The sequence below is a fragment of the Verticillium alfalfae genome, genomic scaffold, assembly GCF_000150825.1.
Source record: "Verticillium alfalfae VaMs.102 supercont1.11 genomic scaffold, whole genome shotgun sequence".
NCBI lineage: Eukaryota > Fungi > Ascomycota > Sordariomycetes > Glomerellales > Plectosphaerellaceae > Verticillium > Verticillium alfalfae.
The window spans coordinates 770775-785738 of NW_003315028.1; the positions used below are offsets into that span (position 1 = coordinate 770775).

At 55.0% G+C, this 14964-nt stretch overlaps 3 protein-coding genes across 3 annotated transcripts in view; all 3 read right to left on the reverse strand.

The window, feature by feature from the left end:
- Positions 1–1687: 1687 nt before the first annotated feature.
- VDBG_08059 (neutral ceramidase) lies at positions 1688–4044 on the reverse strand (the record flags this gene model as incomplete). Its single annotated transcript, XM_003001754.1, has 4 exons — positions 1688–2296; positions 2371–2877; positions 2939–3451; positions 3502–4044. The coding sequence occupies 4 exons, from the start codon at positions 4042–4044 to the stop codon at positions 1688–1690; spliced, it is 2172 nt and encodes a 723-aa protein (XP_003001800.1).
- A 2291-nt stretch (positions 4045–6335) lies between these two features.
- Positions 6336–9745, reverse strand: VDBG_08060 (sterol regulatory element binding protein Sre1; the record flags this gene model as incomplete). The annotated part of the gene is made up of 2 exons (XM_003001755.1): positions 6336–8438; positions 8491–9745. 2 exons carry the CDS (start codon positions 9373–9375, stop codon positions 6336–6338), a joined length of 2988 nt encoding a protein of 995 aa, XP_003001801.1.
- A 4443-nt stretch (positions 9746–14188) lies between these two features.
- The window catches only part of VDBG_08061 (conserved hypothetical protein), a gene marked incomplete at both ends in the record, with an annotated part of 1639 nt that continues 863 nt past the window's right edge, over positions 14189–14964 (reverse strand). Inside the window, one exon of the mRNA XM_003001756.1 lies at positions 14189–14943. Coding sequence (XP_003001802.1) covers positions 14189–14943 — 755 coding nt within the window. The remainder of the gene's footprint in view (positions 14944–14964) is intronic.

The following is a 14964-nucleotide window of genomic DNA, read 5'->3' on the forward strand; positions in this document are numbered from 1 at the left end:
GCCTGGAGAACTATAGTCGTCAGCCGTGGGCCAAGGAAAGACCCATCAAGTCTTACCAGGTCTGTTCTCAAGTCAAGCATTTAGAGTACCGCCCATTTCTGATTATTCTTACTAAATCCACGCTTGAATTCTCAAGGATGGCGCGCTGGTAATTCACCCTTGGCATTCATGGACAGACTACTACTGATATTGAAGAGCGGCACCTCTGTCGCTCCAGCGATTCGACAGAGGCGCCTATAGCATTGGTATTTGATGCCTCGTCGCTTTAAGTATGCCCTTGCAAAATGACCTCAAAGAGTGGCATTGCGTAATTCTACCAGGAAATATGGCACCGCCGCCGGCAGTACCCTTCTCGATTCTCCTCATTGCTTGATATCTGGCTTTGTCTCCCTGCTGCCGCACTTTGTCGCGCATAAATAAGGTCAACTCAAAAGGCCTCTTAGTCTCTTGAAAGTCTGTTGATTCCAAGTGCTCTGATCAGGAGATGACGACTCAGTCGGCCTTACTACGAACAACGGTCAAAACAGCGAAGAGCGCGCTTCAGGCTTCAGCTGTGCGCCTGCGCTTTGTATGCCGAAGAGCTCAACAATTAGTCGTGGAGGCAACTGCAGTGTCTGGATGCGGATGCTTCTCGGAAGAACTTGCATATCTTGCGAGCGAGGAATGATGCTGACTTTCAGTTCCGCGAGGGGATAAAGGAAGATCTCTCAGGTCGTATACATTTGAAACTGCAGGTCTTCTGCAGGTATTCTTCATTCAGATTGTCTGAGTAGGTGCCAGAAACGCCACTAGCTGAGGTTAGCTAGGTACGAGAGCTGGGAGGCATGGGTCTCTGATTCGTCCTTAGGGCCCTCGTAATCGAGAGTAACCGATTTCTGCAGCATGGCTAGCAATATTTATTCTTCGAAGATCTCCTCAAGACCACCATCCACCGAAAATACCTTCCTTTGTTCTTCAGAACCGGTAGTAGATCTGTTCTGTTTGTAAAGTCTTGCATCGGGGGGTTCTGGAGGTCAATATATCCGCCCCAGGACGATTTACGTCGCTCTGGTCAATGATCATGCTTCCGGGTACGCTGGGAAGCTTGGGGAGATGCATCCAGCAAGAACGTCCAGTGACGTTGTTTCTTGACGCCCTCACTTTTCCCAACCTCTGCAGGGAGTTTCCATAGAAGATTAGGAGAGCCTTTTCGTGTCGGCCAAGGGAACATCGAGGTGGAACGTTGTGGTGGGATGCTCCTTGTCTTGAGGTCGTCACAGTGGCCATGGAACGCAAAATCAGCTCCCACGCCAAACGGTTCAATGCCCAGCCAAACACCATGTCCCTGAGGAAGCAGTCATGAGAGGAGACGTGGCAAGAGGAAGGTGCATGCATTTTGATTAGACTTGATTCAAAAGTACTCTATGTCAAACCTCTCGGCGCAGTCTCTGCGTCAATCCAAGCTCTGCGGTCATCATTCTCGCATGCCCAAGTCTCGTGGCTTCACAGTGATGGGCTGCCACGATGGCACTCTCGTCGCGACGAAAAAATTCAATAAATTAAGGTATGTCCGCTCCCTTCACTCCAAATGCTGCCGCAGGCTCATAATGTGTTGCTGTTGTTCCCAAATCATGCCCTTCCGATACCAACCCTGACCCTTGCCCCTATTCAAGCCACAACAACAGCCCGGTCCATCGCCCGAACCCCCTCAAACCAGACTGAAGCTCCCAGTGACGCCCTCAAAGGCGCGAATGCTGCCCAAGAGGCTCTTTGAGTTACCATAGTACCGAATCCGATATGTTCCCGCCGCAGCCGCCGAGCCGCCCTCCGCCGTTTCCCACCGGATCGTCACCTCGCTGTGTCCCAGCAGCCAGTCGGTCCGCGCCCACTCATACACGAGAAACCAGTCGGCGTCGTCCCGCACCTTGCTCCATGTTCCGTCCGCCGCGCGTCTCTCGACGGCGGCGTAAGTGCCCTCGAGACGGAGGTTGTTCCGTGGGTTCGCGCCCTGAAACTTGACCACAACCTCCGACCCGCGGGTGTAGCTCGCCGAGGGGGCCGTGATGACGGCACCAAAAGCCCGTCCCGCGGGCGCGCCGTCCGTGACAACGCCCGTGTTGAAGTTGAGCGAGTTGGCGCGGTTGTCGGGCGGCGCGGGGCCTGCGGGCGGCAGCGTCGTGGCGCCGGGGGCGAGGTGCTGGAGGTTCGAGATGGTGAGGTTGATGTAGGCGTCGAGCGTGTAGCGGCCGTAGAAGGTTGAGGCGCCTTCGTAGCGCTGGACATCGTACTCTTCGCGGGTTGTGACATAGTGCTGCACCTGTTAGTCGGCGTCACATGAGGGGGAAATGATCTTGGTCAACAGGCGGGATAAAGAAAAAGGGGCCAATGTACCGAGTACGTGTTTGCTGGACCGCCGAGCACAACGAGAGGACTTCCGCCTGTGATGCTACCCGAAGCCGCCGCTACGGCCTCTCTCCATCGCCTGCCAGCCATGGTCGTCGTCTCAGCACTGCCGACAACGAGGACAAGCTGCCCTACACGCAGAGTTTGAATATCGACAATGTTTGGGCTCCACGCGTACGGAGTGTTCACGCCACCAACGTCAAGCAAGATGGGCTTCGGCTCCTGACACGCCTGTTGCTCAGCGGACGGCGCCCGCAGAATGCCCCCCACGACTCGCCACAAGGGATTCTCTCCTGTCGAGTCGCCCTGCGTGAAGTCAAAGGCGCCAGGACCATCGGTCGTGCCGGCGGCAAACGAGTAGCCAAGGGAGGCTGGGCACGTCTGTACCTCCTGACCCGAAGGCAGGCGGAACTTGGAGAAGGTCATGTTGTGGAAGAAGTGGAAGGACTTGACAGTCGGGCCCGTGATGGGTGTTGATCTGGAGCCGAGCGCATCCTGGTCAAGTCAGCTTTGTCGTCTCGGACGTGGCATGAGCGCGATGGCAAGACAAACTCACAAAAATGGCCTTGGCGCCAACATACTGCCTCCTCCCAATCTCGTAAGCGCTCGAAACACCGAGATCCAGCTTTCTGAACTCGGGGCCCCGCCCACGACATGACTGCGAGAGGCCATCGGCACAAGTACTCGTCTCAAAGTCGCACTGCTGGCCCGACCCGTCATCGCACCAGGCACCGAGAACATTGGGCGTCGTGTCGGCATGGTTCGCCTGGGCAAATCCAGCGACGAACCCGCCGCCAATCTCCTTCTCAAAAAGCCACGACGCGACGCCCTTGTTGTCGCCAGCCACCTTTGTATTGTTCTGCAGCATGGACGTCGGGTGCACGGCGAGCCAGTTGAGCACGCCGAGGGCCTTGTTGTCCGAGGCGCGGCGGAAACGCAGCAGCGTCATGGTCTTGTCTACATCTCCGGGGTAGCGCGCACGCTCAGAAGCCGGGTTCTGAAGGTAGGCCCAGGGGCTGCGGTTAATGGCGGCGTTGGGGACCTCTCCTGTGCCAAAGTCGAGGTAACCCTAGGAAACGTCAGTCTTCCCATATATCCGACCAAGACGAGACAACTTACCTCTGCTAAGGACTCGTGCGCCCTCTTGATGGACAGAACAGCACCATCGACGATGGCCTGATAGCTCTGTCTGTCGAATCCCAAGTTTGTAATCTGGGGCAGCAAGTAGTTGAAAAAGGCTCCCGGCCCCGCGTGGCTGTGAGAACCCGTCACGGCAATGTTGTTCTTGTTGTACACGGCGTAAGCAGGGCCCAGCGCCGCGACGCCCTCGAGAATGCCCCTTCTTACAGCCGTGTCTCCCGTTTGCGTATCAAGAACAAGGTAGACGAACCTGTCAGCAGGCTTGGAGGCGTCGCCAACAATGAAGGCACGACTGAACAGTCGCTGGCGCAGGCCGGTGCCCTTCTGGTCTAGGTCGGCGTAGCCGGCAAAGCCAATCTCAACGACAGGGCCCGTCATGTCGGCTTTTCCGACACCGAGGAGGTACTTGGAGCCAGAAGCCTGGCGACGCTCGTTGATGAAGTCATCACCAAGCGTGGCCGCCGTGGCGAAGCTCAGGAAGAAAGAAAGGAGGAGGGCATAAAGGGGCAGCCTTGACAACATGATGTTGTTGCTATGGCGAAGCTGCAAACCAAACATAGCTTTTGATCAAGACCTTAGCAGTGCGACGAGGCAAAAGCAGGTGCTCAATCATCTGGAGAACCTCCAGGTCAAGAAAATTGTGCCCCTCACAACGGCCCTTATATCCCCCTTTCAAGCCGCGGTGTCACAAGTCAGACTGTCAGGAACGCATCAAACGTGCTCCAATAGTCTCTCCTCCTGCCCACCACCTACGTAGGGGCAAGAGAAGGAAGCTTCGCTTCGAGAAGGCAAGTCACGACCCCTCCCCCCCCCCGCTCAAGGTAGGTAGAAAACGCCATAGCTCCCAGAGGCGCCGCTTCAACCACCCAGGAGATCTCGGCCGATACTTCCTGATCGACAGTAGCGGACCTGCGCAAAGGGAAGTAAGACCACTAAGAGAAGAGCAACGCGCATCAAAGCGCACAACGTCGACAAGGCTCCCGGGCCGAGTTGGGTCGCCATTCAACCCCCTCCAGTTCAGGTGTGCGCCCAAAGGCCGGGAGCTCGACGAACCGGAGACGATCCAGCATCCATCTACCGTCAACCGAGCAGGAGGGGCGCGGCAAAGGGGAGGGGAAGGGGAGCCGGAGTGCTACGAGCAACGAGTGTCGGATAAGAGTGTGGGTGCGAATGTGACCTCTACAGGAAAAAGATGCTCTCGGAGAAGAAAGGCCAGAGACCAGGCCGGGCTGTCAAGACGCCAAAAACGGTCGTTGACTCCGGCGATCCCACCTTCGAGCACGACGCAACCTCTGGATGTTTTTGTTGAAGTCCCCCCACCGAACGCCCACGCATCCAATGAAGCTGCCGCGCCGGCAGTGTGGCTGCTGGGCGGACATCACGCGCGACGTGCCCGCTCGAATGCGGGGGAGACCAGGGTGGGAAGACCCAAGGATGGGCATAGGCATGAGATAGGTCAGGATGGAAAGAGAGAGAGAGAGAGAGGGTGCATTCAGAAGGTCATCCAGCGGCGCGCTATTGGATCGCCTGCCGGGGAGCTGTAGATTAGAAGGCCTCCATCGCAGATTCTATTCGATGCAGCAGGTGAGTTTCCAGGTTTTGCTAACAACCCTTACCCCCTCCTCTTATCCGCCCCCCTCCCTTGCCTTTCTAGATACTCCACCAAGTCCCATGTCCCGTAGTGCAGGCTGGCTTGGGGACTCAAAGTTGATGGCTAGCGTGATTGAAGCTGAATTGCTGTGCTGGATGGGGCTGCCGCACGACGTCCCCCCCTGTCTGCTTTTACGCGATGCAGCTCCCTTTTTGGGAACCGGCATTGGGGAGGGGTTAATTCCAGTGGTTATATTGAAGATAGGAGGATCTTGCAGGTCGTATGACGTGTGGATCCTGCAAGGTGCCGGCATCTGGTCCAGGTTGGGAAAGTCTTGTGTGCGCTGGCTGGCTCGCGTGCGTGTGTCCGTGTGGTTGAGGGAGTGAAGCATTCAGGCCTCAACGTCAAGGAAACCCGTCAGGGCCAAAGCGTCGGCCGAAAGTTGTCGAGATAAGACAGTGGCGCCCGTCACGCACGTCAAGGTACGGCTATTGCGCCTGGCAAACCCCCTGTTGATGAAACATTGATTCAGTCAAGCGTGGATGGGCGCCCTTCTCATCAAACAGAAGAAGAAATGTGCCCCCCTAAGTCTTCACTTAATAAGATTGAGAATTCCGGGACGGCAAAAGGCAGATTCGTCAACTTCAGGCGTGTAACTTTGAAATTACACAACTAGGTTGATCTAAAAGTACGGTACACATGGAAGCCAGATAGGTAGTCAAGCTTACACCAAAAGAACGCCCTATCGCCTGTGCTGAAGCCGCACAGCCTGCTCTCTCTTCATATCCTCCTTTTGCCAGCACCTCGCCTTGCATCCATCGCGTCCCACTTCATACCCATCATGAGGAATAGATAAGGCGTTACCGTGAATGAGAACTGTATTTCTCACAGCCTGCACCTGCAAATGCCTGATTCACCGCTGACCCCGTTTTCTTTCCCCGAATCTTCCGACCTGAATCCATATCCCGGTCCAGCTTAAATATCAATGGAACGCCGGGTATTTCTGCCCAGCTTGCGCCATCCCACCCTATTCGACGCAATGAGACAAGCACACCGGTAAAACAACCAACAAAAAAAATACACAAGACGCCGCTAACAGACTGACGGGCGACTCGTCAGGAAGTGTACACCATTGTAATGATGATCATCGTGAGTCGCGATCAATAGGTACCAGCGCGAGACAAAGGGAAAATGTATGCGAAGCGCAGATCCGGCGCAAAGCTCAGCAGCCGAGCTCCTCCTCGCACTCGCTCATGCTGCCGTACCCTGTGTCAGTCTCCATGCCCACGACGCTCCTCGTGATGCTAAGGCAGCGATCCACCATCTTGTGGCGAACGTCCTGATCCAAACCACACTGCTCGCCTGGCGTGCTGCCGATCCAGATGCGGAGGCTGCCAGCCAGGCGTTCGAGCGAGGTGCTGAATGCTTCGGCAGCCGAGGGATGCGTGTGGAGCTCCGTCATGAGTTTGAATAGTGCCGTGCATCCGAGGAGCGACATGCTCGCCGTGACGCTGGGTTGTGCGAGCTTCTCCACGAGTTGGGTGCTCTCGCGAGGGGCCGGTCCCGTCTTGAATCGTTGGAGATGGGCAATTGCCATGGCGCACCGCAGCGCCACTTGGACATCGGGCGTCTGAACTGCTGGCGAAGACGAATCTAGGATCGGAGACACGATGTCGTTGATCGGTGCCTGTACGACGCCGGGCTGGACAGTTTGAATGGCAGATGCGATGCTAGCACCCCGCTTCTCGTCGACGAGGACGGCACGAGCGACGAGAGCTCGTGCCTGCGCGCCTGACGCGACGGGAGCTGCCTTGAGGGCATTGTCAAGGTGGCCCGACACGACCTCCTGAGACTCGGTCTCATCCTTGCCGGCACTCAAGCTGGCAGTCAAAGCCCGCTGGACTTCCTGACTGGACCACCAAGCCGCCACCGCATCCATGGGGGATCGCACGGCCTGATCGTCCACGACAGCATCCATACCCTCCGTCTGCTCGTTCGCGTTTTCGGTAGTCGGAAGATTCCATGCCAGGTTATAGGCTCGTCGAATGATGTGGCAATTCAAGACGTTGTCACACTCTTGTTCCAGCAGCGCAGCAAGATGTTCGGGAAGCTCGTCGTCGTTCGCTTGCTCCGAGACGCGTCGTTGTTGCGTAAGGATCCTGTTCAATTGCTTGGCCTCGTTCCAGCGGGACCTCGCCAGCTTTGTGGCAATAGTATTGTGAATACCTCGGGAGCCGAGGTCCCAGAGCAGAACCCGAATGTGGAGCGCCTTCAGCATGGATCGAAGAGGGGTATCAGGGAGTGTGCCGGATGCCAACAAGGTCAGCGTCAGCCGGCTCTTGTTTACTTCGACATCTCCACCGGCCAATTGCGCATCCAGAGCAATCGACCATGCCTTGACGCGGGCTGCTTCCTGTTCTTCGGTGAATCCAGTCAGTGCCTGGTAGCCGTGGACTCCGATCGTGTTTCGTAGGCTCAGCTTCATGGTTTTGAGAATAAGGGCAGCTGCCTCCAGGAAGAAATTGTGCTTTGGGACCCAGACTGTCTGGATCGCAGTGAGCCATGCCTGTCGTCGGACATGAATAGGCGATGCCAGCGAAGGAGCAGGTTCGAGCGAGCTACTCATTTGCTCCGCGCCCTTCTTCTGCTTCTTGTCTGAAGGGGCAAAGAGCGAAGGCATGAAAACGGTAAGGAAGATGCCGAAGAAAAGGAGGACTTTGAGGTGAGAGATAAAGTGCGCGGCGGGGACGACGTGACCAGCGACGTGGAAGTTGCTGGATTTCAAGGCGCTGAGAAGCTGCATCGGAACCGCGAACAGGCCGCGGCCTTCTGGCGTCTCGTTGCTTTGCTCCTCCGTACGCACAGCCTCGATAATCATCAGACCAGCCAGGGAGCCGACCATCAGCTTGCCGAAATAGGGTGCGTTGTTGCCCCATCGGGCGCCTTGCTGTGCTTGTTGCTGCTGCTGGATCTGTTGTTGGCGAAGCAGACCAGGGTTGCCACGGAACTGTTGCTGCGGCACCGGGTAAGGCTGACCGGCAGCCATCTGAGCGGCGATGATGCGCTTCATATCTTCGGGAACGGTCATCATGCCCTGGGGTGCGTCGCCGCGAGGTGTACCCATGGGTGTGTTGATATATTGATCCTGAGGATACTGCATTGGCGTGGGTGGTTGTTGCATTGGGCTCATGGCACCGGTCATGGCACCAGCCATGAACAGTTTTTCGAAGGCTGCGATGCGCGCCTGCATCGCACCATTCTCATCAAGCAAGCGGTTATTTCGCTTCTCGAGATGGCGGATATATTCGGTAGCCTTACTTAGCACCTAGAGTGAAGGTTAGTTGGCGTTTCAGTGTCAGCGGCGTCGCCTAACATACCGTTGCCTTGTTCAACTTGTGAGCCGGTGTCAGGCCGTGCAGCTCTTCACGGTCTTCCGTCGTATCCTCGCCCCGCGCACTCTTCGACATGATGCGCAAACTGGGGACGCTGTCTCTCAACGCTGCGATTTTGTCGTTGAGGTTTGTCCGATAGCGCTTCTCAATCATGTTGTGGGCTGTCTTTTTGACAGGCTGGTTGCCATCTTCATCGAGCTCATCTTCATCATCCTCAGCGTCGGCCGACGACTTTCTCTTCCGACTGAGAGGCTTGCCAAATTGATCAGTGCCGTCCGGGGACGAAAGAGCCCCCGCAGCAGCGGAACCGGGACTCGGCTCACTCTTGGGCGAGTTGTACTGAAGATGGGCGGGCATGGCGATGCTCCGTAGTTTCTCCTGTTGGGCGGGTGTCAGGAGGTTCAGCGTCTCGCCGCCTGGCGCGTTATATCGCTGAGGGGCACCCTGCCTGAGGGAGGATTGTGCGGCGTTGTTGCTGTTGTTGATGGTGGGGTTGGGGTAGTATCCTGACGACGAAGGGTTGGACTGGTCGTAGGTAGCACTGGTGCCAGTCGAAGGCGAGGCCTGTTGCTGTTGCTGAGGGGCGGGTGCCACGTCCCAGGACGCGGTCTGGAAGAGAGGCACGGAGTCGGCGGCACTGCTCGCGGCAGCAAAGTTGAAGCTGTCGTACGACGGGGTGTCCTGGTAGGCCCAACTGGAGGAATCATACAGGAACTGATTGTCGTTTTCGGCCTGGTTGCTGGTCGCGATGTTGGATTGGGATGGGTCGGTCTTCACACGCTGAGCGGCATTGTCGTCGATGAAGGGAGGCTGCGCACCGAGGTTGGAGTTACCAAAGCCATAAATGGCCCCAGAACCTTGGTCGGTCATGTTGCTATGGGAAGGATATGCAACCATGGGCTGACCACAGGCATCCAGCGCGACGGGGTCGTGGCCCAGAGATCCGATGGCCACAGGAGTGGGCGGGCAGAGGCGGGCAGAGGAAGGCTTGTCAAGCGAGGCGAGGCCAGCTGCAAAAGCGAGTCGTACGAGGTTGGGCAGAGATCTAGTGGGCTGCGGTAGATGATTGGGATGAGTATAGGCTCAAGGCAGGGAGTCGCGGAAGATAATCGTATGACGGTCGGGACGATGCTGTAGGGGCCGGGGATTGGCAAATGGATGGAATGTGGTCGTTGAGCGTGACGGGCGTGGAATAGCAGAGGAGGAGGTGCAGAGGACAGGAGTCGGAAGAATCTGGGACGGATCGAAACCGGGGGGGCATCGTACGATGTTGAAGCGACATGGGCTCAGCTGCGCCAAGCCGCTCTGGTTAGCCAGTCGAACCTGCCCAAGCTCGGTCACCAAGTGGGGGGGGGGAAGGCACCTACCTGCCTGTCGTCGCACAGGTCGCACCCGCCATACCCAATTTGCCATTTGGATAACTGATCTATGGGCCCACCTTAACCGTCTAACGGGGACCAAGCCGGCCGAACCACGGCACTTCCGGCCTGTTCCGGATGACTCAGCAGTCTACCATCCCTGATCCGTCTCCCTCAGTCCCGCTTCAGGACTGTCTCATCATGTCGATCTGTCCACCATCACGGTCATACCCGCCGAACAACTTTGACGGCTTTATATTCCTCTTTGTGCTGTTCGTTTGTTGAGGGTTCGCTCCAAATCCTACTGTCCTGAATCGACCGATTGTGTCAGACAAACCTTTGCGCCCCATGCTGTAATGGCCACGGTTTTGTTGGGTACTGTGGCTTGGTACCAAACCATGCACCTCGCTGGTCAGCAAGCCTTGATCAATCTGCGTAGAAGCATAAGTGAGCGTGATGTTGAACATGGTTTTAAGATATTAGGACTGACACACATTTAACGAAAAATCGAAGAGATGTATTCATTCAAGCAATCTCGGGCGTAGGATATTCGAGGATTGATTTTGCTACCCTTCAACCCACGTTCATGCCCTGCGCTTCCTGCAAGCAAACGCTGTTCTTTATTTCGACGCCTCTTTCGATCGAGACACGAGACTCAAGACATACATTCGTACTAACCAGTGCCCTCGTCGTGCTGCCATGGCAGACCAGAACATTGACAGTTACGTCAAGTGACTGCAGTCACTGTCTGTGTTGCGAATTCTAGCTTCATTTGATAGCAGCTCTTGAGCATCTTCATATTCAATCATCGATCCGTTCCAGTTGAACCTCCTTTATACCCGCCAAGTTCGTGAATGCATATATATGCTACCTTGAAAGTCAGTATGCTAATGGCTCCGCCGCCGGTAACGTGTGCACACCAACCAATACGGCTACGCCACCCGACTTGATTCAAGAAAGGCGGTCTACCTGACATGAGCCGTGAGGTGGAGCATTGTGTGTTTAATCGTAGAAAAACTTGTTTGCATCACTCAATGCTCAACCCGGGTACAGGTAAAGCTGGAACTCTGGGCAACTTAGACTGGTCAAAACTTGTCGTAGGAAGTACCAAGCAGGCACAATCGGCATTTACCTCAGGCAAGGCATATGAGGTAGGTAGCCAAAAGAGCCCAATCTCTGTGGGCTTATATGCCCATTGGGTCCCCCAACTACCACCCCTTTGGTCATCACATGACATCAGTTTGTCCACGTCATCTACCGACTTGCATGGCTCGCGATTTCGATCGATCAAACTCAAAGTTCTACTTGCATGGTCGCTTCTTCTCAGCAGCCCTTCGACAGCAACAGAGACTATTTACGCATGTGGCTACCTTTCCGTAGCCCGAGGCTTTGGAATGCACATCAGGCGCGCCAGCTCACACTGGGCTCTTCGAAATATTAGTTCTTCGACAACTCTTAGGAACCACAACGAGCCTGCCGCTCAGACTGTTCATCTTAAGAATCCAATCGGCAAGTTACAAAAGTCATCGATGAAGGATGTCTTGTTTGTAGGGCTCGATATCGATACGTGTCAAGGCTACGAGAAATTTGATTCCAGACCAGCAAATCCATATCGGGTTATCGATATTGGGTACTCGAATGCTGGAGGAATTCCTTCAAGAGTCAAGGCTAGATCAACCTTGCGGCCCTGCGGTCACGTCTTATCAATTCACTGGTGGGAATTCAGCGTACTTCCGACGAGCATTTATCAAACTTTTGTTCGAAAATTTCCAGCCCATCGCTCTTGGCGATGTTAAGCCTAAGTGTACATCTCTGATGGCTAATCGAGACGTAGTTGTGGTACTACATGGAGCCGATTTAGATGTCAAAATTCTTCGATAGCTCAACATCAACATCGAAAAAATGTCTCTCTATATTATAGAGACCAACAAGGTGGCGCAGTTCTCTCTCCAGCTGCACTACCGGCTGGGCTTGGAGAAACTACTCGATGCATTTCAGATACCATACGCGTATTTACATGCAGCTGGTAATCTGTTTGCAGGCTTTGCTCATACTTGCAGTCTGTGATGCGGAACTTCAACCATCGGGCTCTTCTTAGCCGTTACTCCAGATAGTCAGAGAGGCGGCACAAGCCCCAAGGCACCTCTCTACGGCGGAGATATCGGCACCGATAATCGAAGCTAGAAATCAGGCAAAGGGTGAGAGTCGTGCTAGGAGGAAGTTAAGACGGGCGGCCGGGACTCAGAGCCGAAGGGTAGGAAGACTTACAGGCAATTCTGATACAGTGCAAGCCGCGGACATTGAACCACCACGAGACATATCAAATGAGTCTCAGGCTACGACTTCGCGAATTTGGTCAAGTCACAGCATGTGGGTTCTTGGAAGTGAGGCGTTGAAGGTTGCGTAGCTAGCTGCGGTGGTTTTGGGCAGGATAACGGGATAGGTGGGTGCATGGAACAAACTTCCAGGGAGGCGTGGCATCCATCGTTCTATAGACGAAATTATCCTACGTTCAGGATTTGAATGCGTAACGGAAGCACTTCACTTGGCCCAGCAAGGACGTCGTTCTAATCAGGATAGTCTCACCACGACAACGCTGTAGAGCTGCGGCCTATGTTATAATCATACGAAACGCAGCAACGGAAACAGGAAGTGGCAGTGTGCCAATGAATCTATCGGTTTTAATCAAGGTACATGTCGCATTTGATAGAGCTGCGTAATCTCAACACCATAAAGTACTATCAGGATGTGTCACTCGTTCAGAGCGTGGTGTTGGGCAGAGTGAAGAGGTCTTGCACACGTGGTCCGCAGGCAATATATAATACGTATGGGTGTGTGATACATCTGAATTCTGGTCCCCCTCAACCAGGAGGGCCCTCCACAGTTCTCATATGTACGTTCTCGTTGTCCCTAGCCCCCACACAAGCCCCTCGCCCTGAAGCTCTGTAGGGGCCTCCTAGCCCGTTGTAACTAACATGACGTGGTGAAATCGTTTTCCTTGCGTCTCCTGATTGTTCAGTCCCAAAAGTTCTCTGATATGATCGGCCGTTCACCCTCGGAAACATATCTTCAGTTGTGTTCTGCTGTATAACATCATGATACCCGTTGGAGCCACCTAACTCCGACTCCACATCTAGCCAGCATTTCGTCTTGGCGCATGTCACCCAAACAATCGAGTTAAAGCCTTGGTGAAGAAAGGAGGCCAGAACAAGTCTGGCTCTTCGCTGGTCGAGTGGTTCGACATTAGGATAATTGTTGTACGTCCATATCTACTCTTGAGTTGTAGTTCAATGGAAAGAAGGTAGGTGGGCATTATAAATTATGGACAATACAATGAAAGCAGGAAATGAGAGCAGGAAAGTAAGATGAAGGGTGCGAGTGAGAAAGAAGCATACACGATGCAAGTTAGACCAGGACAAACAATTGATTAACGAATTCATTCACTTTCGATAGCTCTACAAGGTAGAGGGGAATGCCATTGAAGCAGTGGTGATAAATAGACGGAACGCCTGGAACTTGATTATCGACATCAAATCGAGGACGGTCGTGTGTTTACCGTATACTTCATACCAAGAACAAAATTCGGGAATATCAAACCTGGGCAGAGACGGCATTCATCATCCCACTTTGACGCTCAATCATTTCTGGCCAAGGTCTGGCCCCCCTCAAACACCTTGTGGGACAGCCACTCGCAAAATTGACGCCGATGGGTGCGGACTGAGATACCACAGACGTTCCAATAGGCTCCGGCCGGGAGGGGTTGATCCCGAACATGACATTGAAAGTTATTTTTAGGTGCATGCAGCTCATTCTTGTCGACTTCGCAGACGCCAACCAGCCCCTGCCGCTGTACCGACCCCTCCATCCAAGCGCCGACAGGAGAGGATCCCCGTCTCGTCGCCAGGTCCAGTTCGCCTCTGTGTCGTCCTTCTCCGCGATGCACAAAGTCACTCAGAAAAGGGTTTCAACCAAAAGACCAAGATATGCATGTACTGATGTGCATGTACTGTTCAAATAAAGCAAAAGAAAACCATGTCTTGAGACGACACGTTCCGTGGTATATCGACAAATAAGACCCCTCATGCACCTTCATCAACTCGCCTTTCGTGACGTGAGAACCCCTCGCAATGCAAGATGCCCCCGTCGTGACTCCCTCCTCCCTTCCCCTGCACCCAGATAGAGAGAGATAGTAAAAAAAAAAATACCCAGCCCGAGAAGGCATTGTTGTCTCACTGCCCGCTGCCGGATTGTCTAAATATCGAAAGCCTCGATGTCCCGTTTTATCCTAAATTACAGTCCTGCTCCCATTGTTGGGGGCTCCGCCGTTACCACACGTCCTCGCTGTCGCGCACCATTTCCATAGTCGGCGTCTTGGGCTCCAGACGCTTCATGCGCTTGCGATCCGCCTTGGACACCAGAGACGGTGTCATGGGGATACAAGGGGTGAAGGGCTGGTACGGAGAGTACGGCACTGCGGCTCCCGTAGCCGGCGTGCGCAGGCCGCTCGGCGAGAGGGGACCTGTGCGCTCAAACGTCGTCTGCTTGGTGTTATGTGCCACCATAGATGGAGAAGCTAGAGAAGGCTCGTAGGCGCGCAGGGGCAAGGCACCGCCGGTGCGAACGGCCGAGGGGGCGTTGGGACGCTGGAAGGTGGCGCCAGGCTTGGGTGAGGCCGGCAGCGTGGGGAAACGCGTGACGTGGGGCTTGGGGGATGTAGGAAGGCCGACAAGGGGCGTCTGGGAATGGTCGGATGCGGCCGAGATGGGATCGGCCTCCGTGGGGGCCGATGAGATAGTGCGGTGGTGGTTGCCGTGCTTGGGCGGTTGGCTGAGGGGCAGCTGGAAGCCGATGCGCTCGTCGATGCTCTGCGTGCTCTCTGGCGATTGATCGGGGGAGATGGGTGCGGTCTGCACCTGTCCTCGCTGGAGGGCAAAGGGCACCTGGTCGGTAGGGACCGGAGGTGGCGGGGGCGGGGCATAGTGACGAGGAGGGATGGTGTCCATCTCTTGAGCCTCATACCGGGGGAAAGTGGCGGATTTCGGGGTCATCATGGGAGACGAGATGCTGATGCCGCGCACCCCTGTCTTCTTCTTTGGGGGAT